Raw genomic sequence first — 23,870 nt, forward strand, 5'->3', positions numbered from 1 at the left:
TTTGATTTAACTACTATAGTTATTTTTTACATCTTCCAACATTTTTTGGCTGGAAGAAGATTGTTTCAAAAAATTTCCAAAAGAGCCCAAAGCTCGCTTTGGTTGTGTCAGAATTTTCCCATGTACAATAAGAAACATTAAGTTGGAACATTGAAGTAGAGGGGAAAAGTACTGAACAAGTTGGACTATTTCCCATTAGAATGGGCATGCTTATGGAAAGGCCAAAGGTTTACAAGACGCTCAAGTACGCCTTTTGAGAAATAGCCAGAGAATCCTGCAGGGGTTGCTGGTGGAGGGAAGTCTTCCGCAGGCATAGCAAATGGACGAACCATCAACTCCATTTTTTCCATTGTGAGACAGGACCCTACTTCTTGCAGCCTTTCAGGACCCATAATAGGCAGTGTGTGCTCCTGATGCAACGAAGATGCCTCGCTATCATTTTCCTGCAACGAACAGAAATAAGCTAATGAAGAAATTCAACATTTAAAATCAGCATATATTCCTCTCAACGAAAAGTTGTCAAGGGGAGAACTTTTATCATGTCAATAAATGGAATTTCCACGAAATGAGTGACGTAAAAACTAAAGCCTCATACGGCTGTTTTGTGCAGCTGCGAGGGATTAACTTAGAAATTTCTAAGCTTCAAACCAGTTGCACCATTTGTGTCCTGATGCCCAGTGGAATTGAATTGAATTTCACTTTCAAACCATACACCAGATGCAGCAAACAATATAAATTGAATATCATTTACCTCCAAGGGGGATAAATCAGCACCACGGCTAAAGGTCAACTCTATGCGGAACCTTTTTGGATCTTCCAAATCTACCTGCCATTTGCAAACCAAAATTAAAATCAATATAACACAGATACCACATAAACTACACATCACATGACTCCAGACAATTATACCCCATCAAAATAATGAAAATATCGCACTGTTCTACGAGGTACCTCTCTTTTCTCTGTTCTCATATCCTTAAGCTGCCTCTTAGTTAGCCCAGTTAGTTGCAACTGTCTGGTTAGTTTTCACACTTGTTACTTCCAGCTGGTATAGTTAGTTAGGGTCTCTAGGATTCTGAACGAGCCTTGCCAAAGGCAGTTTCATATACCAAACCATAATGGATTCTTTAGGATGTTCTATTTGTGGACTCTTTCCTAGTCCTAGCTACTCGTCACTCCTATATCACTCAACAAAGTACAGTTCACCACAACTGAACGACATAGTTCACCTAAAGAGAATAGGGCACTAGATTACCTTACCCTTTAAGTAAGGGTGGGAAAATTGAGGAATCCGATAAAAATTCATTAATCCAGTTAAAATATTAATAAATCTGATTCGTCTTGATCCATTTGATAATAATCAAATCTATTGATTGACAAATTTTCACAGGTAAATATTCAATCCATCCATTAAAATAATATATTTTAAAAGATTAAAAATATATTTTTAAAACAACTTTCAAAAGATAAATTTCTAGGAAGTAAATTTTAAGAAAGATTTAATTATCAATAAATTTGTTTAGATTAGTTTTGATTCATTAAGCACTGATAGGAGGATCCATTGGATTTTGAAAAATATTGGATGGATCATTAACCATCCGGAAGGATTTGATCCGATCCTTTTTTTTATATTTATCACCCATACCTTATGGTACATGAGTACAAGCCAACCCAAGTCACTAAAAGGCTTAAAATAACTATCAGCAACATATCGCACCACTGTGTACCCCCCTCACTATCAACACCATATTGAAAATGCCAACTAGATATAATTGTAAACGACTGGAATGTTGCAGACGTGCAGCAACAACTCAGAAACATTGCTTGGGCAAGCCCAAAATAACCTACCTCCGTGTTTTCAAACATCCTCAGCACAATGTAGCTCATATAGTCCAGCTCCTTTGTTTTGTATAGGCGCTGTAGAGCGTTAAAGCAAACGAGGCTCTCTTCTTCTAGAAGAGATTCATCCAGATTACAATAGCGAAGAACATTCATGAGAGAATGGATATGTGATTCCTGTAAACATAAATAATAGTTAAAAGCAAGAATATGGAAATAAAACGAAGATAAATTCATGCAAATATAAAAAAATTTGAAGCTGAGTTTGCACCTATTTGGAAATTATAGATAAAGGATTTTATACCTGTTTGTTCAAACATAATTTCACAGTTAAACGAAAGCTTTGAATGTTTGATTTGAGGGAAGGGAGGAGTGAGGTCGGTGTCTAACTGCTTAAGAGAACAAAACTCTCCTAGAGCCTAACATTTCCTTTCACATAACTCAAATTTTGAGAATCAAGACCTTGATAAAAACCGAGGTGTACAAAATATCATTAATCAAGAACATTCCTTCCAAGAAAATTTTATTCAAATCCCCTTAACAAGAGTCTAAATAATGCTAGCAGCTGGACCAGAATAGCCTGTACAACATGTTTGACTATGTGCCTTCGATTCTGTGTACCCCTAGAATCCAACAATTGGCTTAATATATGTTTTTTTCCACATCTATTTCCATTTTTTTTTTATTAAGCCGGTTGTTGAATTAGTTTGATGTACTAAAGATGGAAAAGGATCCTAATCTCCAACACTAATCCCCAGCCAACATAATGACAAGATTTTGGGAAAATCACTTGAATGACACTCATTGAAAAATACTTTTTTTGGAATAATAAACCACTTAAAAGGTCTAAGATGTTCACAAGAATAGTCAATGAGTAACCTATCTGTGATTGAAATAACCAGTTTGAAAATACTTTGACATGACAGAAAGACCGTAGGGGGGGGAGTGGCCGTGGGATAGAAGTAAACTTCTGTTCAAGATTTTATTAACATAATCTGATCTGAAAGGACTCACTGATGTGAAGTATAGGCGTGTTCGCACATGACGTTCAGGTGTCTTCACATTCGCATACCTGGGGGATAATAAAAAGTATTAGAATGCGAGTAAAAATGTACAAGATAAAAACAAAAACAACATATTTACTTTGGATCCAAACGGTATTTGGTCTCCTTATCATCATCATCATCTTGATCCATTGATATATCACTTAAAGTGATAGATTTCCTTATTTCATCATTCTTATTTGGATGTTTTGACTTGGAGTCACTATCTTCCTTTTCAGTTTTCACGGAGGATGAATCACGGTCTTGGTTACTCTTTAACTCAGCAACACTAATGGCTTCCTCTCGAGTGTTCCTCAAATCAATTAAAATTTTACCCAATAATCGACGTGCAATCTGAATCAAATTAATACAAAGAAATAAAATAATGTAATAACAATTTACAATTTTTACTCGCTACCAAATGTTTTCTGTGCAACAATCAATTTTCTTTTCATTTTACCTTAGCCTTACCTCATGTCATGCAATCAATTTTATGTACCAAATTGAAAATTTAAAAATAATATTAAAGTTAAATTAATCTGTACGACCCTGAACTGTTTGGAAGTATTTAAATGTACTGTAAAAATTTATACTAGGATCCCTAACATAAATCATTTTTAAATAATTCAAGGTCCTACTAGATAATTACACTAGCAACTTTGTCCCTAAACTAGAAAATTTTCATATAGATTCCTTATACCAACACTTTACCTTTGAGCCAATCTTTAGCTTCTGCTTCGGATTTATTCCATATTCATTTGGAATTACACCGTCAGCAAGTGCCTGCAAATAACAAGGCATAATAAAGGTCCTATCTTCATTGCTCAAGGTGATGACGCACAGGAATATTACATGTGGGTATGTTGTTTCCACAACGGAATACTTGACTCTTCTGGTTTTTTAAAATCCAAATATTATTTTAAAGTGGTAAAGCAAAAATACTACTCAAAATTTTAAGAAATATTTTTGCTGAGTAAAAGGTGCTCAGGCTTCGCAGTAAGTTTTTCTTTCAACAAGGATAAATACAATAACAAACAAGAACAATAATCTTATCCAACTAGATGACGTTTGCTACAAGGACACAAGTATAAAGGCAACAAATTACACGTGAATCAAAGTTGAAAACAGTGTAAAAAAGTGCAGATGGAGTATCTTGATGCACTAATATCAGCAAGGCTACATACAAGTATGAAATTTATGCTCAACCCCAAGAAGCATGGAAACATTAACAATATTTAGCCATCCAAGTTATATATCAAAGTATATGTAGTGGACACAAATTCAGGCTAGTCAGTCAGGCTTATACAGGTTCAAGCTGTTCTACTTGAGCAAAAATTTTCCCTAATTCATACCTGGGCAACCTTAAAAAGCTTATCCAATCCCTCTAGATTAAGGTGCGCATTATGTAAAAGATCATATCTGTAATATAAAAGTAAATGTTAATTTCTCAAAGATAAGAAATAAAAGAGGCTACATAATTTAAATGAAACTGCCAATTTTTCCTTCATATTGATGAAGTTGCAGATTATGTACAGATATATTGAAGAGTACTATGTGTTTGGCTGTTACTTGCTCAACCTAGAAATTTCTGTTTAAACAATTGTGGCTATAGTGGGTTTCCCAAAGTTCAGCAACTAGTTAGTAGTCTCAACTTTAATACCTACATAGACACATCTCACACTAAACTGGATGGAGGGACACTTGAAAATGTTGGAGATCTTACTCAACTGGAGATATGACCAAATTATAATATATAAATCAATGCAAATCTCACCCTGCAAACCAGTTGAGAGTTTGAATTTGGCATGAAGTCCGCTTTCTAAGATCGTATCAAAACCTAGTTGGACATATCGTATCATCCACTACTATCATACCACAACAAATATCTATTTTCCACACTTGAGTGCCTAGTAATTGGTGTGAGAGGTGATACGTTAGAGATCTCACATTAATCTCCACTGTTGCAATATTACACAAATATTGTAGATCTGGAAAGGTCCTACTATGTCATCATAAAAGCCTAAGGAAATAGATAACTTACTTGCATGAATCGTAGACATCAGGAATTTGGGTGATGTCAAAGCGCCTATGAAAGTAAAACACCATCAGTGTGTCAACCAAAACAATAAGCCACATTAGAAGTCGTGATAGTTTTTTTGAACGATCTTTTCACAGGAAAAAAAACGTAATTTGAAAAAGCTAGAGAAAAATAAAAATCATTCTAATTAGGAAATGAATTGAATATTCTTACACACAAAAGAATTGTTTTACTTTTCAAGTAGCTACAAATTACAAGGGAAAAAGGTAAAGCATTCTTTATTACAATGGCCAGAGAAGAAAAATAATTTGGATGAAATGATTTAAGAACAAGTTCATCTACAAATCAAGGAAAGATACAAATAGTGCCCATGTAAACTACAGGGGTTTAATAAGTTTTGACTTCAACAATAAATAGATTTAAAAAATTCAATCAGGAATCCTTTTATTGTGTACATTTCATGTAACTAAAAACCTTTTCTCATGTGTCGATAGCATTTGAAGTACCATTTGGTTTACTCATATATAGAAGGAAATACAATAAAATCAAACAAGATTAAACAAAAACTAAATGTAAATGCTTACTCTTTCCGTTCATTATACAGATCCCTTTCAAGCTTTTTCCATCGAGCATACATTAAAAGAAACCCTTCACTACCACAAGGTAATCCAGCAGCTATACGATCAACATCAATATTTGTTTTTCCAAGTGCTTTTGCTTGATCATAAGGAGGAATTACATCATATAGGCTCGTTTCTGCAAGATTCTCATCTTCATCCGTGGCAAGTAGTCTTACTTGTTCAGTAACCTTCTTAATCAAGCTTACCTATTCATTACATAGGCAGCAAAAGTTGACAAAACAGTTTTAGTACCATTTCACACAAGTAGTTTCATGTTTAACAGTAGTGAAAACCTATAGGAGAAATAACTTGTGACAAAAACACTATCCTATCAAGAGTAATGAACTCAGATTTATAGCAAACATGTTTCATTTTGATAGATAGTTAGATGGTACGAACATAAAAAAAAGTTCAATATAATCTTTCAAAAAATTTTACTATTGCAACTCAATCAACTGAAATTTTAAAAAAATTTAGTATTGCAACTCAATCAATCTTTGTTCGACATATTTCTAACCATAAAAAGTTTACATATATTGAAAGAACTGCTTGTAATTGTGTATTTTGCATTGTGTACACACATGAGTATTCTTATTTAAAATGAAGAGATACAATAATAAGAAACAAAATCGATATTTAATAATTAGAAATATTTGATACAATATTTCTCTATCAAATCATATCATATCTCTAATATAATCCAATATTATATTTCTAACACTTCTCCTCAACCTAGGGCATATGAGGGAAGCTTGTTACAAATACCATTAATACAAAACCCCTCAAGAAAATCATGTTGGTCAGTTGGCTATTAGATCTCATAACGTAAATAATGACATAATATCTTTGTTACATGTGTTGGAGGGCAGGACAACTTCCGAAGAGCAAAAGTTCTTGGAAAGCTCAGCGGCTGCTAGACTTGGAGCGTGGCGGCTACTAGACTTGGAGCCGCAAAGAGAAAATGTTTGGAGAGTGCAGCAGCTACTAGGGAGCAAAAACACTCAAAAAGTGTAACGACTGTCAAAGACCAAAAAATGTTTGGGGAGCGCGCTGCCTGCTGTGCAGAGAAAAAAAAAGGCTTAGAGGGAACAACAGCTGCTGGAGAGTGCAGAAGCTCAGAGAGTGTGGTGGCTAGTGGGAGCAAAAGATGCTAAAACATGCAGCAACTCCCAGAGAGCAAAAAGAAATGTCTGGAAACTGCAGTGGTTGCCAAGAGAAAAGATGCTCGGAGGCAATGGTAGCTGCTGGGGAAAAAAAGGGTTTGAAGTGCACAGAGGCTAGGAGAGCAGGGTGGTTGCCCAAGAGCAAAAAAGCTTGCATTGGATTAGAGGGAGTGACAAAGTAATGGCCTAACAGGGAATTAAAGACAAAATAGGCCACTGAGGATCGTACTACTCTTGTACCATATTGAAATGATTGCTTGTATTTGTGTATTTTGTACACACATGCATAATACGGAACAAAATCAATATTTAATAATAAGAAATATTTGGTAACATATTTTGCTATCATGTCTCTCTATTTAATGTAACATTCAAATAATATCTCTAACAATATATGACCAAAACATGAAAGCAATCATACATAAAATCACATTAATTAATATTTATGGTTGCTTGAGAGGGGGTTTCTACTTTTAGTTTTAAAAGAGATGTTCTATTTTTAATTTTAAAAGAGATTACACAAGGGAATGGTTCTCCCATTTTCCCATTCACTCACCCAGCAATTATGGTATGTTCATTCTTTAGTCTTTGCTTTGTTTTTTATATTGGACAGCTTTGTCACATTCTAGAGCTACCATGATCTGGGTTTTCCATTAGTGGAATTGATCAGAAGATATCTAGATAAGATCTATTGTGAATTTTAACAATAAGAAATCAATCTATCACTATTTCATTCTTGCTTAGATTCTGGGAGTTACATGTGGATATGTTTTAAATGAGCAAAATATAAGCACTAAACCACATCTTCAGTCAAAAAATGTAATAACATTGCAATGAATTTCATCATCCCTTTATGCTTTATTCGTATGACACTCCCATACACTCAACATATTCAGGCAATGATTATTTTATTTTAAAAAACATGTACTTTTTAAACAATTTTTAAGTTATACACTGGAATCTTCTTAAGGCAGCACAGCAAGATAACCAGATTAGTTTTTCTCATAAAAAAGGATCTTTTAGCTTCCCCTCTGAATCATGCCATGGAAGAAGAGATTAATGACACAACAATGCATTACTAAATTTACAAAAACATTACCAACTTGGGAAGCAATTCTGACGCGTTAGGTGGCAGTCCAGCACCATCAACCATCCAAGAAAATTCAGCTGATCCATTGCTGAGGATTGTCTTTGAACTGGAGGTTATGATTTCGTTTAGCCGAGCCTGCAGAATATTCAACCATGACTATAATAAGTTGAAGAGCATAGCAATGTTCCTGTATTACTTTCTGAACCTCACTTGATATGCATGAGTTCTTAAATACACAATCAGTAGATACCACTGGCCAAGGGTTCAGGAATTCAATTCTTGTTGCCCTTGACTCTCCACACAAAATTAAACTTATGCATGAGATCAAGATCAAGTGAGTCTATGCATTACCCATGCTTTAGTCCGAAAGCTCTAGTAGGGTGAGCATCTAAGAGATATAAAAAATTATTCATAGGCCTCCTATCGAGATATGAGAATATTTTGGAGTAAATGAAATGAGAATAGGAAGGGATCGTTTCAATTCCCATAAATATTAAGGTAATTGGAAAGGAAATGAGCCTTTCTACAATTATAGGAACACGGGGTCCATCACAAAGGTGCTAGAATCCGATATGTATGAAGAAGGCCTCAAGAGGCATCCATGAGAGAAGTGCATTATATGATTTCTAATCCTATGAAGAGGAGAGGGAGGCCAAGAAAGACACTGGAGGAAGAGATCAAAGAGGGACTTGAGGTAAATAACATTGCAGAAACTTTGGTCTTTAATTGAGCCAAACGGTGTTCTGTAATCCATATAGATGATGGCCTTACCTAGTGGGATAGATTTTGTTGTAGTAGAATGTGTTGGAAAGCATTTGTTATATAATATGTTGCTAGCATTACTCACAATTCCAAAAGCTTAACCTCTTAGACAAAAAAAAATGAATGGTTTCCATCTCTAATAACTCTACAAGACAAAAGGGCCTTGCATGAGGGAGTATCTAAGAAATAAAACAATTCAGCCTTCATCTAAGCTTAAGCCTTTAGGAAAATTGGTCTTTGACGTTGAACAAATTTTCAAGTTTTCATCATTACTGTAATGCCTATGAACAAGAACACATAAATCAACGTACACACTTCAAACCTTGGCTTCTTCCATTTCAATACTGGCATTGTCAAGCCCATCCAACATGGAGGAGTCCTTACTGACAAGTGAAACCTAATATTACAATTGTTTTAGTCAAACATAAAAACAAAAAATAGATCAAAAAGTTTCTTTCAAAAATTTAAAAAACAAACAAACAAACCAGGATTGGTGTTAGCTGCCCTTCAAGGTCAAGAAGACCTTTGGCAAAAGCAGCTGCAGACATCTGTTAACACAGACCAATATAAAATGGTTCATAAATAATGCATTTTGACAGATTATGCCAGTTAGCAACATAATCTCGACATTAAAAGAAAATTAAATAACAAGGGGAGTAACTGCTTTCAGAACCACTCAGGAAGTCGAGGCCTCCTTTTGATTGAAGGAACTAAGTGAGACAACCATACCTGTACACGACCCTCATCAGAGCTGTATATCTTAAGATCATGACGGTATGTGCTATGGAGGCGAAGCAGCCCGGTACCTTCTCCTACAACATTTAAGAATTTAATTTGCTTGTGGACAATTCCTTGTCATGTCTATAATTACAAGAAGAATGAAATATCATATTTGAAATATATCGTTCTGACTAATAAGTAGCACTCCCAGTTTTTAAACATTAAAAACTGATTTTGAACTCAGTAAGATGATCTAAAACATCTTAATATTTAAATACATCCTGTATTTTTGAAGATTCAAGTTCGTGGCACAATATCTTCTGTGACATTTTTCTTATGTATAACCCAACACATATGAACATCAAATTGAACTTTATCCTTAAACTTGAACTATGTAGGAAAATAAAGAATTATTTATTTATAACAATTACACCAATTACATTCTACCATCAAAACCTTAATTTTTTTCCTGATTGCTATGGAGATATTGACAACATTTTTTTCCTAATAATATACTATTTACAACAGTAAAAACAATTGATAGCAGTATATCGGTCAAAAGAAAAGGAAATTTGATATATTCCATATAGTTTAAATACAAGCTCTAGTCAATCATTTATAAGGAAAACAGCTAAGCCTAAAAAGGGAAATAAGGAAACAATATAAAATAAAAACAAATATCGAGACTAATTTTTTTCATATCCTAAAATGTCTACAATATGACACATAGGATATGGCAATACAGTTATTCTAACAAAACAAGGTATGATACATACAATACACGATACATATTTAAAAATGTTTAAAAATTCATAAAAATATCAAATATATAACTACAATTGTTCAAATCGAAAGTAAAAACACATTTCTTAGACATTGTTGAAATATAAAGTTATAAATCATTGTCATCATAAATTACTTCCTATTATTTACACATAGGAATAACATTATCAACCTCATTAATTTTTTAAAATAATTCATAAAGAGAAAAATTACCCTCTCCAGTTTATGAAGAGCCACATTTATATGTATATTAGAAGTGTGGACACCTCATCCAACACACAAAAAAGAGTATTAATGCCCTCAAAAGGTTTCGATACTTCATTGATATGTATTGGTGAAGTATCCTAGAGTACCGGTATTAAACACGTATCAAAGATGGAGCAAATTGAAATATCAGTGTTTCATACTACCCGTCAAGTTTGTGAATAGATATCATCATTCCCAACTTATGATAAGTTCTTGGGATATTATTTTCGGATGCTCCTTGGTGAACAAGTCCACCAATTGAAGCCCCGCTGGAACGGGTGCAGTGAGTGTAAGATCAAAGAATGCTTTTACATATGTGGGTAGATAAATATTGTAATGAAGCCAAAAATATACAACCCATAAGTATCAAATCTATAAAAAGCAAGTATGCACAGAGCCATAGGTAGTTTATATCTCTTACAGCACACATTTAGGCAACCACCATTCCTACCTTAAAGAAGACTTTCAAATAATCTACACAAATATCAAAATAGAAAATCAGTGATACAATTTCTGCAGTTACTTCCAGAAAAAATCTGCTGTAGCATGCCTCGGTGCCTTTTAGTTTAAACTTCAGAATGCATTGCTAACAAAAAAATCATTTGAGTTACCTGGATACATATTATTCCGGAAATATCTTCCTAGTTCTTCAGCCTACAAAGAAAAAAACACAATTAACACAACTGGAAAGAGGATCAAAAATACAAATCTCACATTTACTATCAAGTCTCAACAACAGCAATACTATCAAACTCAAACTATGCAGAAACATTCTTTGATGTGTTTATTAGTCTGAACCTGCTTTCTGCCAGCATGTGTAAGAACACCCCCATATTTAAGAACCATCAGAGCTTCAACAGGCCGTTCTTCCTCTCCTTCACCATTGCTTTTGGCCACTTTGATCCACTTTAGTGGCTTTAATTGAACCTTTCTATATATGCCAGAGAAATGCCCACCCTGATATGAATAAAAGAAAACAAAAGTACACTAAACATCTCAAGACTATTTTTATCAAAATTATGAAAATAAAAAAATAAAGATGTTGTTATTCAAGCTTTAGAAGTCGTGTATGTAGGAGTATTGTCTTCCTATTTTGCAAGCAACATGGGTAGAACGTCACAACTAATAGACAAGTTTCTGTATGTGCAACACAGAAAGATCACTAAAAGTCTTTCCCACAAGACAGACTAGCTACATGATCAAAAGCTGCCATTATGCTCCATAAGAAATCTACCATTCCTTCATAATGATTTCACTTTTTTCTTGGTCTTCCTTAACCTCTATTAAGTTAGCACTTATCATTCATCTGATCAACTCTTCTCAATGGCTTTTTGGTTGGTCTTCTTCTCACATGACAAATCATCAATCAGAAATGTCACCAATCAAATATTTGCATATTGCCACATCTAGCAGGAAGCTGTGTCCTCAGTTTCCCTTTCTTTGCAGTATATACAATCATGGACTTCGCAAAGCAAGGAAAATTGGATTTTATACCACATACTAATTCATGAGTTCGTAGCACACAATCAATGTGATAGTATAAGTAGTGTTAGACTATTCTCTGTATCAGTTTTATGTTACCATTAACTAGAAAGTATGATAAGCTGAGTCAGCGCCATGTAATAGTTAGTAGCTATCTGTCCTTCTTTTAGGACAGCAAGAGTCTATCATCGTATAATTAGATCTTGACTAAATAGATAGTAGCTTAGGCAATAATATATTCATAGTTAAGAAAATTAAATACCTCCTCGAGGACAGCTTTAACTTGACGGAGCTTTTCACCGTGCTCGACTTCAGCCTCACTATCACTTTCTCGATCTGGTCTACATAGTATATACAGCTATAATTAGTTTAAAACCCTTGCTTAACATAAATACGAAATATAAACTGATTAGAAAACCCATGAAATTACCTGCTAACAACAATAGTAAACATGTGAACATAGAAAACTACAAATTTATTATAATTCAATCAAAAGAAATATTGAGAAGAAAACTGACTTTACCACCCCAACCACACTTCCAAAATTTGATTAAACTTTCACATCAAATTATTGAAATTGAGTTGCATGTGATGCTAATGTGCAACAAACATTAAGTGTGTGCATAATGAAATACCTGGTACGAGGAACTAGCATGCGTGTGGCATCTAATAGATCTTGAAGTTGAACTGCACTTTTAAGTTTTGTCTGCAAACAAAAGACCATCAATCAAGTAAAAGAGTGAAATAAAATCCAGTGACTCAAATAAAAGTTGGCAAACATTACATTAGCACTAGAAATTCATATCACCTCAGCTCTAGGTCGACCACCATTGTATTTCAACATTAGGTTTAGTAGTTTTTCCTCGGTAACTTTAAGCTTCACCTTCTGTTTGGGAGTTCTATCACCACTGCCAAAAGAAAATAGTAATTAGCCAAGAACAAGATGATTAACCAATTTAAGTTACAAAAAGGGGAAAGAACATACTGGCGAATAATGGCAATCACACAACGTAGTTCTTCAGCTTGTCCAAAAGTGCCAATAATACCACTACCCTGACGAGTGAGTCCCTCTGAAGGTTGGACTGGTTCATTTACTTTCCATGGTAAAGTTGGTGGAATTGCCGAAGAAAGATGAGGTGCTTTTGCATCTAAGAACATCTTCCGCAGCACACAAGCAGTATCATCATAATACCTTAAGAAGATCCAATTGTAGTTACAAGCAGAGTGAATAACTGCTGATGTACTTTGAACTATCTAACAAAGCCAAAATAATAAAATCACAAAATATTACTTGTGTGAGTTTTTAACAAAGCTCCATCCATTCACGTCACAAACATAGGAGCGTCCCTCACATCTCAAGAGATCAAACCCACAAACCTGCAAGCAACAAGAATGAACTATAGTAGGAGAATAAGAGGAGCAGACTTTGAAATATTTCTTTCCTTCAACAAGAAAAACCCATTTTTAAAACCTCATAATCAAAGAGTGTCAAATGCATATGAAGCTGAATGCATAAAATGTATAAACTTCAATTAGCAGCCACATATCAAGGCAATCAAAGACAGGGCATTATAATGCCTTGAGCCAAGTCTTCCAAGATACCATTTTCCTTGATCTACAGAAGCCTTAATACTAGAAAACAACATAGAAAAAGCTAGTTTCTATTAACATAAATTTACCATATAAATTACTACTCAGGATAACATTTGCAGTAAATATAAAATACCAATTACAAAAACCCTAAGATACTGGCTGCTAACTAAGAGTCCATAGGATAGACGACTAATAATTATTTGAACATTCTTATTATTATAACCATTTTAACATCAAAGAAAGCAAGCTGCATCCCAAGCCTTTTGGGTTTTTACAATTATAATTAGCAACTGAAAGTCTGTTTTCCCTTAACCAGAAAGACTCTCCAAAGGTGCTAAAGGTAAGAAACACACTAAAGTGATAATTCTCAGCCAACAAAAGGTACTGAGTGTTGAACGCACTTGGCTCAGCACCATGGTACCCCTTCTACTACACAACCCCTTGTCAAAATATTATTAGCCACATAATCCCAAGACTTAAAGAAATCAAATGAAGTACAAAATAAAAACAACTATTTCCCGTAGGGGGAAAAGGTATTTCCAATTGAATATAGAGTAATGATAAAATAAAATCATTTACAAAATATTTAATGATAGAACTTGTTAAGGTGGTTACTTGTCAAAAACGGATTTAAATACTTCTTAAGTCACCGGTCAAACTTCGATTATAAGGAAAATAAACTACAAAAAGAAAGACTAAGCCATTATGCATTTGAAGCACATGTATACAGGGGACAAAAGAAACAGAAATGCAACTATTGCCAGGATTCTGTAGCAATTCTAACTATCAAAACCCAAACTTCAAAATTTGAAAAGGTTCAACAACTCTAGGATTACTAATCAGTTAAGTTGAATGCAAATTAATCTATGTATGCAAACTAGGAGCCAGATAGCTGATTTTAACAAACTTTCAGAAAACGGTCACTCAAAACAAGCCATAGCCCAGCAAAAAAAGGATCATCTTCAAATGGCATGCACTATTGTGGTTACCACATTCTTAGACATACCCCTTGCCTGAATGCAATGCAAACTTCTCTTGCCATTTCTTTCTCAGCAGGAGTCAGTAGGACTGGATACCTAACCTGCCAAATGAAATTGTAGATATTTTTCAACAAGAAAAATCAAATTATTGTTCCACACCAGCCTGCTTTTGAATGTTAAATATTTATTTCTTCTCAAATCCATCCAAAATCTACAACTTAGACAAACATTGAATGTTCATGCAATTATAGAAAGATATACTAAAACAAACAAAAGCAAACAATTTAGGCAACCAAAAAGACTGTTAGTTACTGTTTAGGAAAGCTCTGATGAAAGGCAGTGGTGCAATGAAAAATATGCAAGGGGAGATACATTAGCAGAAAAGACCTGTGAGAGAATACCCCTACAAACAATACTCCAAGCTACCAACTCTAGAACACGATTTATACTACTGACTACTTAAAAAGATGCACAAGCATTAAAAAAATTAAAAATCAAATTATCTCAATTATTACACTTTAGTTTAGATCTAGAGGCCAATTGTGTTATTTAATATTATAATTTCACTCACAGTTATTTAAGTAATTTTTCCATATTCTACACTAAGGACTACGGAATATTATTTAGGCAGTGTTGGAGGTAAGAAACTACACCTCCCTCACGCCGAGACTGCCAACTCGTGCGTGAGACTATATATTATGGGTGGTCTGATAGCGACCCGATTGCGAGTGGCACGATAAGCCCAACACAAACACTCACTAGGATAAGCTTGAAATGACTCTGATACCATATTACGAAATGGACTTTAAGCCTAACTTAACCCCATAAAACCGGCTCAAAGGATTGAGGTTTGCACCCACTTATATACAATGAGAGGCTCTAATCTCTAGTCGAGGTGGGATCTCCAACAATAGTAAATGATGTCTTTTATATTTATGCCAAGAATGAATGAAGACAGATAGGTTACATAATATTTTACTACTGCAATTTAATAAACTACTGCAAGTTTCCAAAGCTTGATGCAAATATGACAATGATTAAATATTTTCTACGAACAATAAAATACACCATGAACAACCCCTCAAAATCTCTTTCATTTATAGCTTAAAAGAAATTGAAAATATAACAAATTTTATTCCAATTTTATGAGGTGTTACTAGAGTTCCTAGTAGAATTGAATATATACTTTAGTTACTTTTAACATGGGAGTTTAACGACAGCAGCTTTTGACATGAAAATAACATTTTTGGTTTTAACTAATTTGTTTATAACAGTTTACTTTACTGTCTACACGCACATATTCACATAAGCAATTACTAAAAGGAAACTAACTGATGTTACCAATGTCTTGTCTTTTAAAACACAGTGAAAATTTCTTTTGACCAACAATAAAGAATACTCTATTACAATAAGAAAACCCGAAAGGAATCCCTTTTATGTAACAAAAAAAGACACTAATTATTAGAAAAATAATGCATAACTGCTGTTAAATACAAGAATAAAATGGAGCAAGTGTAGACTGTAAGAACCGAAACTGATATATGGCAGAAGGGCCTATAATGTTTGACAGGCTTCTTACTTCCTTCCCATCAGGATTTCTCATCACAACACCATCAACAACGGGAGACTTCCTTGCCTCGGCATGAGCATATTCAGGGCCAACTGTATATACCTACAATCATGTAAAATTGTTGAAAATCACTTTTGTTGTGAAAAACTATGTAGAAACATCACATATGTTATGAAGAAATAACAAAACAAACATAGGCAACATAAACTTCACATCCAAACCTTCACATCTGTCCCTCCAGTTGGCATGAATTCCTCATAAATATAGGACCCTTCACGTCTCACTCTTCTCACTTCAGGATGGAACTCACTAGACCTGTTGCCCACCTAAGATCATAAAATACCCAAAGCAGCCTGAATTACTTGATTATGTCATAAGACCAAAAAACAGAAATGATAACATCAATTATTCCAGAGTTCAATGTTGCTTTTAGGACATAACAAACTGATTTCACAGAAGGAATACAAATGAAATGGAATGAGATGGAATGTAATGGTCATTCTAATCTAATATAATAATAGTCTTCCAGCATTGTTTGATAGAATGAATTAATTTTTTAATGCAATTTAAAATTGAACAAATGATACTTATAATAATAATAATAATAATGATGATGATGAAACAACAACCTCATGTGCCCATGTAAATACTTTAGCAGTAGCATCCACCACTGCTTAAGGGGTTAAAGCAAATTAAATTTAACAAAAATAATAAATACATTTTTTTAAACTACTCGGGCTATGATGGGGAAAGGAAAATTAAATCACATTTCATGGATGCAGCATGGAATCCATGTCGGTTTGGGACATTCATTGCTTTTATTTTTTGGTGAAAGAAAGACAAAGAACATGATCAAATAATCGCTGTCTTTTATGACTTACTATGTGCTCTAAAATGTTAACTGCATTACACCTGCCTCATTAGGGAGAGTGATAAGTCAGCCTAAAGCTTACCTTCCTAAATAATTCCTTCATACCTCCGCCAGCTGAACTGGGATAGTATATCATTATACTATGATTATCACCTTCACAAAATAAAATAAAATAAGGGTTATACCACATCCATAAAAATATATGTCTAGTTGGTTATATATCAAGTAAACAAGAAAATAAATATAGAGGGTCTTCATGAGAACTTGAATCTTCCTTACTTTTTACAAAAAGAAAAACCATTGGTAATTTTGCAACCAATACAGCATTCTGTGTATAATCAAATAACAATAGCATAAGAGAATCTATGAGGGCTTAACTTCTATCATATAAATATATGGCACAAAAGTATGTTAGATAACTTAACTCTACAATACCCACAAACTTCATAAGTTTCTCAGTAGATAAGTACCAGTATAGTATTTAGAGCCATACCATAGACATGTAATGCTAATGGCTTTCCAAAGAATCATATATCATTCTCGTGCTAAAGCAACCCAATGCAATGTCCATTAATCAGTTGCAATCCTAGGCAGACTATTAGATCACACAACACATTGCTTTCAACCATGATCAGAAAGAAACGTGGAATTGCAAAAAAGTTTCAGTCTTAAATACAATAAATAGGCTCACCATCAATAGGTTTCTCCACAAATGGCTTCCAGAAACGCATACCATGAACCTCAACAAAATCTTCTTCCTCAATGAAGTAATCCAACTGTTGGTATGGCACTTCTCTATTTACAAGGGCATATCTTGGAACAGGGATTTCAAACTTTTCAAGACGCTTGAACCACAAAATTGAACATTATTAGAACTGTTAGAAGAAATAGTAAAAAACATTTGGCTGTAATAGGCCAAACATTAACACACCAACCATACAGACACATACAATATTTTTTATGTCTAAAACTCTTTTAAGTCGAGAGCATATGGGTGGCCTCCCCCACCCCCAGAAAAAAAAAAAAAAAAAAAAAAAAACACTTGAAACTAACTCCAGCTAGAATTTCTTAGCTGGGTAAGATTTTACACTAAAAATAACACAGATTTCTGATCAACAAGAGCTAGTCAGATCCCAAAAAATGTCAAAGGTAGGTTTGTCCATTGTTGGAGACCAATTTCCTAAACGCACAATGCACAAGCCCATTTTACCTTGTGAATTCAAATGTTGCAAGGATTAGATTCCTGTGTTTGGATTGGTGGAAGAGGATAGAATGGAGGGAAATGAAATGTAATGGCATTATGTTCCACTTTTTAGATCATTAAAAAGAGGGTGGAATATGATGAAGATTAGTAGAACCCATTTCACTTTAGCTTCTCATTTCCCCCCACCCCCAATTTGGGAGGAATGAGATAAAATGGGAATTTTATTCCATCATAACATAATAAAATTGAGTTTTTTATTTCCATTATAGTCTATTCAATTCCATTTTATCCCATCTCTTTTCTAATCCAAACATAGCAGGTCAAAAAGGCTCAAATAACATTTAACAAACAACCCAAGATAATATTTGTTATCTCTAACATCTGCTTCCTTACATCCTTTTAAAAAGAAGCGTTACACAAAATAAATGTACAAAAGAGCAAATCATGCCCTTGTACATGCAAATCAATTATGCATCATCTAACTTATGCTTAATATGAGAAGCAGATATCACAGCAATCAGCTTGCAGCCAGATAAAATATTACAAAGCCATCAAGGCTTCGATAAAATGAAATCTTCTATATACTTATTTCTTAAATGAAAATCGGAGATAGCTTAATGCAAACAAAGTGAAATGACATGAAAGATGAAAACAAATCAATTAGAACATGGCCAAACAAATAAAAAGACCCCACCCCCTTTTACCTCATATACTTTTCTTCGATCATGAAGAAGGTGTTGCGGCTCCAGTTCATTCACTAGAAAGGGTCTGAATCACAGTGCATAGGTTTTAGATCAATAAGCATTCTCGTCCAATAACTTAAAGAAACTATAGCAAAAGAAGTAAACAACAGGACACAATTAAAACAAACAGACAATGTGAAGAAATTATTCCTATGCCAGTACATATTTAAGTGAACATCAGCATTGTCTTGGGGGAAGGGGGAATATAGAACAATGTTATCAAAGGATATCCAAATTGTATCAATCCCACCATTTTGCTTTATTTATGCCAGAATTGCTGAACTTATGTTAAGAGGTTAACTTGTTATCATAGGTTAACTCATCTTTTGTATTACCTATCTATCTCACACCTACGTGTAGGTAGATCATCACATCTTCTGTTCGTTCTTTCTTTCTAAAGATTAAGCAGTGAACTTGAACTTAAAATTTAAAACTGAAGTTACAAGATATATATAAATAATCTAATGCCCTTCACCACTCCACTCTCCCTAATGGCTTGCTCCTAATTATTACTCCTTTACTTTCCACCCTTGACAAATACACAAGGTTGTTACATCCTAAATGTCCATTACATCGCTTACATTATGCCCACCATCTTAAGTCCTTAGCCCCCCTATTAAGCTACTACCCTCCCTATTCCTCCTATCATACACTTCAGGAATTGCAAGAGATCTAACATTCACACTTCTCATAACAAATCACAAAAGAGACGGGTAGAAAGGAACAGTGGGCCAGATATAAAATGCAGCAAAAGAGTAAAGCATGCTAAACAAAGTATAGGACTTTACTTCATGAAAGGCCAAAGCATGAATCAATTTATCTCATAACAAATGTGCATCCAATGAGGCACAACTGAAAAAAGGGACATTATCTGCAACTAGCAGAAAATAGCATAAACTGTGCACTGTTAAATTCATAAAATAGTAGCCTCCTTAATCTTGCCAAAACCAAAACCGTGAAAACATATCATCAGCATGGTTTGTTGTACCAAAATCCTTTTAAACACTCATACCAAATTTGTTAGATTGATTTCTTTTAGAAGGTGAATGTCAAGAAGCTAGAATGTAACTGTCCTCATATTACATCAGCATTTTTCCATCCTATGTAACTGACCTAGGCTCCAATAATATTTCCAGAACATCTTACAATAGCATCAGTATTTTGATAATAATATACTATACCCCGGTTTTGATTATTTATATAATTTATTTGACATACAGACAGATCAAATATAATTAGTAAATAAACAAGCTTACTTTCTCAAAGCAGAATATGCTTCAGCTTTTTCGAGAGGATATCCAGATGAATGAAAAGCAATTAAACAATCGCACACTGGCCAGCTGAAATAATAGCATAATATAAATTTAGTATGCTAACACTGAAACTCTAAACACTTAAATGTTGACACCAAGAAATATTTGAGCTATAAAGTCTCAGATGCAAATATTATTCAAGGAACATGCTGGAAAATAATAGGCAAAAAATGGTTCCCTTGATTGGATGTATTGGGATAGCATAACAATGCACGATGAGGGAATAAAGTGTTCTCTAGGAACAAAAATGCTACAAGCACACTCCCAAAGATACTTTTTAGACATATTCTCTCTCAATGGTTAAAATTTATAAGAAATCACAAAAAAAAAAAAGTGTGGGAGGCACCTCTTATTCAAATGATTATTTCTCCAGGTTTTGTAGTTTTTAGTGTATTTCATGCAGTGAAAGAGAGTGTATCCAAAAAAGTATTTTAAAGAATATGCTCTTGTGTTGTCAAATATACATTTGAAAATCTCTCTACTTCCATGAGGTAAACATCCCCCACAAAGAAGTTATTCTTGACATCATTACCATTCTTTTATTTTCTTTGTGCCACCAGACACACAGTTAAAGACTCTTTCAGATCAACTAAAAGAGTCTAGTACCGATGGCAAATTAAAAAAATCAGAAAGGAACTAAAAAGAAAAACTAATAAAAATTAGAAAAGTTATTATAAGACAGTATGTACTGTGTAGGTAGTCTTTCAAACAGATACTAGCTTATTAAAAAAGGACAATAAATAGATCAATATATGGTTCTTCAAAATGTAGAATCAAACAAGTTCAACTGATATTAATCATACCTCTCAATTGGTTCTTCAAGAATAACCTTGTCCCCAAAATATACTACCTGCATATATTACAACGTACTGGTGAGAAAAAGTTCAAAAAAGCACAACCGTGGACCATCTGTGTCATATACAACAAAAATATAATAGAAAAATATGAAAAAATATTAATAGTTGTGTTTTTAATAAGTTGATAGAGTAATTTATATAATATTATTTTCTCTCTTCTAACTCCTTTCCATCATATCATTAATTACATCTCTCATGTTTCTCTCTCCTCTCTTTTTTTTCTCTCCCTCTACTGTAAAAATAGCATTTCTAAAAATCAATGAGAAATGGCAAAGAAAAAATAGCATCAACTACATATTATTATATTGTATTAGTATTACAAAATAAACAATACGAAAGGCGCTATCACCAGTACTTTCATTAACAAGTCAATTCCAAATCAATATCGTGTTAACCAGAATGTCGGAAAAAAATAGTTAACATTCACCTACCTCGAATTCACCAAACGCTTGCAACCTCCGGAGAATCTGCTCCATAGGCCCCGAGAAAACCTGCAATACAAAACAGAGCCACTCAATCAAAACATTCACGAAACTGGTTGCGAGTGAAAGGAAAACCACCACACAATGAAAAACCAGGATCCAGCGTGAAAATAATAATAAATAATAAATTAGAGAAAGAACCTCGTAGCCACATTTCACCTTCTTTTCCATGACGCAGACACCAATAGTTATCTTATTCGCAGCCAAAACTTGTTCCTCGTCCATCTCCTCCGCCATCGCGACCGAAAAAACTCTATGAAGACGAAACTCCAACAATCGACGCCTCTTCGCGAACACAAGAAGTGACGAGCACGGAACTCAGAAGACGAAGGTCCGAGCGCGGTGCGAGAGAGAAATGCGGAGCAGAAAAATCTCTAGAATGCCGAAACGAAGCAGAGAAAGCATGAGAAGAAAAATGACGGAAACTTGAGCCACCGACTTGGATTTGTATTTATACTGGAAAGAGGGCGGAAAAACGAGTCAAAAGACTAGTACAGTAGCACGCAACTCACGAGTTCTCACGGGGCGAAGCTGAGAAAATAAAGATAGACGAGAGTAGAGTAGTTAGCTGAATCCCTCTACCAGCCAATTTAATGCTTCGTTTCGTTTTCTCAAGAAAAAAAAAAACTTTTTCTACCTCTTTCAAAAACATTTAATAAAATTAATAATTTAGAAACGAACCATAATTTATAAAAAAAAATAAAAAATATTTACCCTTTTCATAATGTTACCCAACCAAGTGCCTCTACTATTTTTCCTTGTGCTATTTGAAAAAACTTGTGTTTATGAGAAAAAAATCATAAAGTTTTTATCTACTTATTACTTATTATAGAGAGGTAATACTAATATATATTCTTCCAAGTTAGTAGAATTTTCCTATTAAACTTATCTTATTTTCGCACATTTTCTTTTAATTTCTCTCTATCATCTCTTTTGATTTTTTTCTCTCTAATGTTAAAAATGAGATACTTGTAAACACATGAGATACTTGTAAACACATTCAACGTTCAGATCAATTGTAATAATATTTCATTCGCAAGTTCAAAATTAAAACAATCATTACTTTTTATCATTAATTTTCTCTTATTTATAATTTTTCGAGAAGTCTTTCTCCAAATTTGTCTTAATCGAGAGACTCAGAAGCACATGTCTAATTAGTCGACTTCTCGATTTATTGTGAAATGCATTACATTATAATTTATAGTATATTCTATGAAATAAGAAAAAAATGAAAGTAATTAATTTGAATGAAAAGTATTGAAAAGGATAAAGAGTTTAGAAAAGGATAGGTTGGTAAAATAGAAGAAAGGATGTGAGTTATTGAAAGAGTTTAGAAAAGGATGGATTGGTAAAATAGAGAAAGGGTTGGCGCATGCGTGCGTGGATTGATGTGAAAACTGTTGGAGGGATTGTGGAATATGCAACGGAAAGTGAGGTGGTAAAGTTTTAGGTGTAGGAGGGGTGAGAAAGGAGTTTGGAAGGTGATGGAGTGGGATATTGTGTTTGTGATTTCTATTTTATCTGAGTGGGAAGGATCCAAGTGGAACCTAATTTTTGGTTGCTTTCTGTGTCGCTATCTCAACGTGACACCGCGATTATATTTTATGAGGTGATCGGCTTTCGGGTAACTTTGGAGGCCTACGGGGATAATTATTGGACAAGTGGAATGGGAAATGTTGGCCACCTAGTGGAACATGACTTCAGGTCCCCCACATGCACCACAACCATCATCATTCACCAATGTCTCTCACTGCTTCTCCCTTTCTTTCTTTCTTTTCATTTTTGTCCCCTCAGATTCACTTTAAGTCTATTGGAATCCATCTGCTTCCATTATTTTATTCAGGCTTTTGGTAAACCAATCTTTACGCATTTTGCCAAGTGAGATTTTGAAATTATAAATTATCTAAGTTTTGTTTCTTTCTTGCTTGACTCTTTATCATACCATTCACGAGAAAGCAAGTATCACAGAATATAGTAACCTTTCCTTTTTAAATATTTAAACTGTTATATATATACATGCTATATATAATATATTCTTTGCAGAATTTTGAACATTCAGATTAGCATGCTTACAAAATATTTATTAAATTTTGTATTGAAAATCACACAGAGAGATTAAAGATATTTCATTGTATATAAGTAGGTGCAAATCTATCCTAACAAGTGTTTGTTAGGTTTATCACGTAATTCTCAAAATGTTTCTAGTATGGATCAGATTTTTTTTTGCAATTCAAATTCTAACTGCTTTGACTTGTAACCTTCGCAATTAGTTGAGATTTAGTCAATAGTTAATTTTTTAAAGGATTTTTTCCCATTTTGACTGCTTTTATATGTGGGATAAGAACTTTATCCTTCTACTCAACTTATATCTCGGTTGAACAAATATAAATGAAGGTTTTTTTATTTTGGTTGTGAGCTTTTTATTATTTGACTTCATCTTCATCTAGCTTTGAAAAATATCAAATCAATAA

General features: G+C 33.9%; 1 protein-coding gene across 7 annotated transcripts; it reads right to left on the reverse strand.

Moving 5' to 3' along the window:
- Positions 1 to 22,012, reverse strand: LOC137826626 (inositol hexakisphosphate and diphosphoinositol-pentakisphosphate kinase VIP1). 7 transcript variants are annotated; one of them, XM_068632674.2, is made up of 30 exons: positions 21,559 to 22,012; positions 21,345 to 21,408; positions 20,864 to 20,906; positions 20,004 to 20,087; positions 18,709 to 18,772; positions 17,492 to 17,645; positions 16,883 to 16,953; positions 16,151 to 16,255; positions 15,939 to 16,031; positions 14,386 to 14,460; positions 13,078 to 13,163; positions 12,772 to 12,978; positions 12,595 to 12,694; positions 12,422 to 12,492; positions 12,049 to 12,127; positions 11,103 to 11,261; positions 10,916 to 10,958; positions 9,285 to 9,367; positions 9,041 to 9,103; positions 8,878 to 8,952; positions 7,803 to 7,928; positions 5,505 to 5,746; positions 4,924 to 4,968; positions 4,235 to 4,301; positions 3,594 to 3,665; positions 2,983 to 3,236; positions 2,854 to 2,911; positions 1,849 to 2,016; positions 752 to 826; positions 1 to 443 (listed from the first exon to the last, which is right to left on the reverse strand). In XM_068632674.2, exons 1-30 carry the CDS (start codon positions 21,634 to 21,636, stop codon positions 186 to 188), a joined length of 3,162 nt encoding a protein of 1,053 aa, XP_068488775.1. In that variant the 5' UTR covers positions 21,637 to 22,012; the 3' UTR covers positions 1 to 185. The 7 variants fall into 7 exon arrangements, 6 of the variants coding, with proteins under 6 accessions (XP_068488775.1, XP_068488777.1, XP_068488774.1 ...); XM_068632676.2 differs by having other exon boundaries at positions 20,864 to 20,910; positions 21,349 to 21,408; positions 21,559 to 22,004; XM_068632673.2 differs by having other exon boundaries at positions 752 to 822; positions 1,845 to 2,016; positions 21,559 to 22,004.
- Positions 22,013 to 23,870: the final 1,858 nt, after the last annotated feature.

This window comes from Phaseolus vulgaris, chromosome 8 (assembly GCF_051622355.1).
Source record: "Phaseolus vulgaris cultivar YP4 chromosome 8, ASM5162235v1, whole genome shotgun sequence".
Classification (NCBI taxonomy): Eukaryota; Viridiplantae; Streptophyta; class Magnoliopsida; order Fabales; family Fabaceae; genus Phaseolus; species Phaseolus vulgaris.

Bases quoted from the DNA above. Each gene is read 5' to 3' on its own strand.
- LOC137826626 (XM_068632672.2), bottom strand. From the start codon at position 21,636: ATGGCGGAGGAGATGGACGAGGAACAAGTTTTGGCTGCGAATAAGATA. The intron at 16,032-16,150 runs GTTTGGATGTGA...ACATGATTGTAG, and splicing joins CTGGAGGGACAGATGTGAAG to GTATATACAGTTGGCCCTGA. The intron at 2,017-2,853 runs GTGAGTCCTTTC...TTATGTTTACAG, and splicing joins CACGCCTATACTTCACATCA to GAATCACATATCCATTCTCT.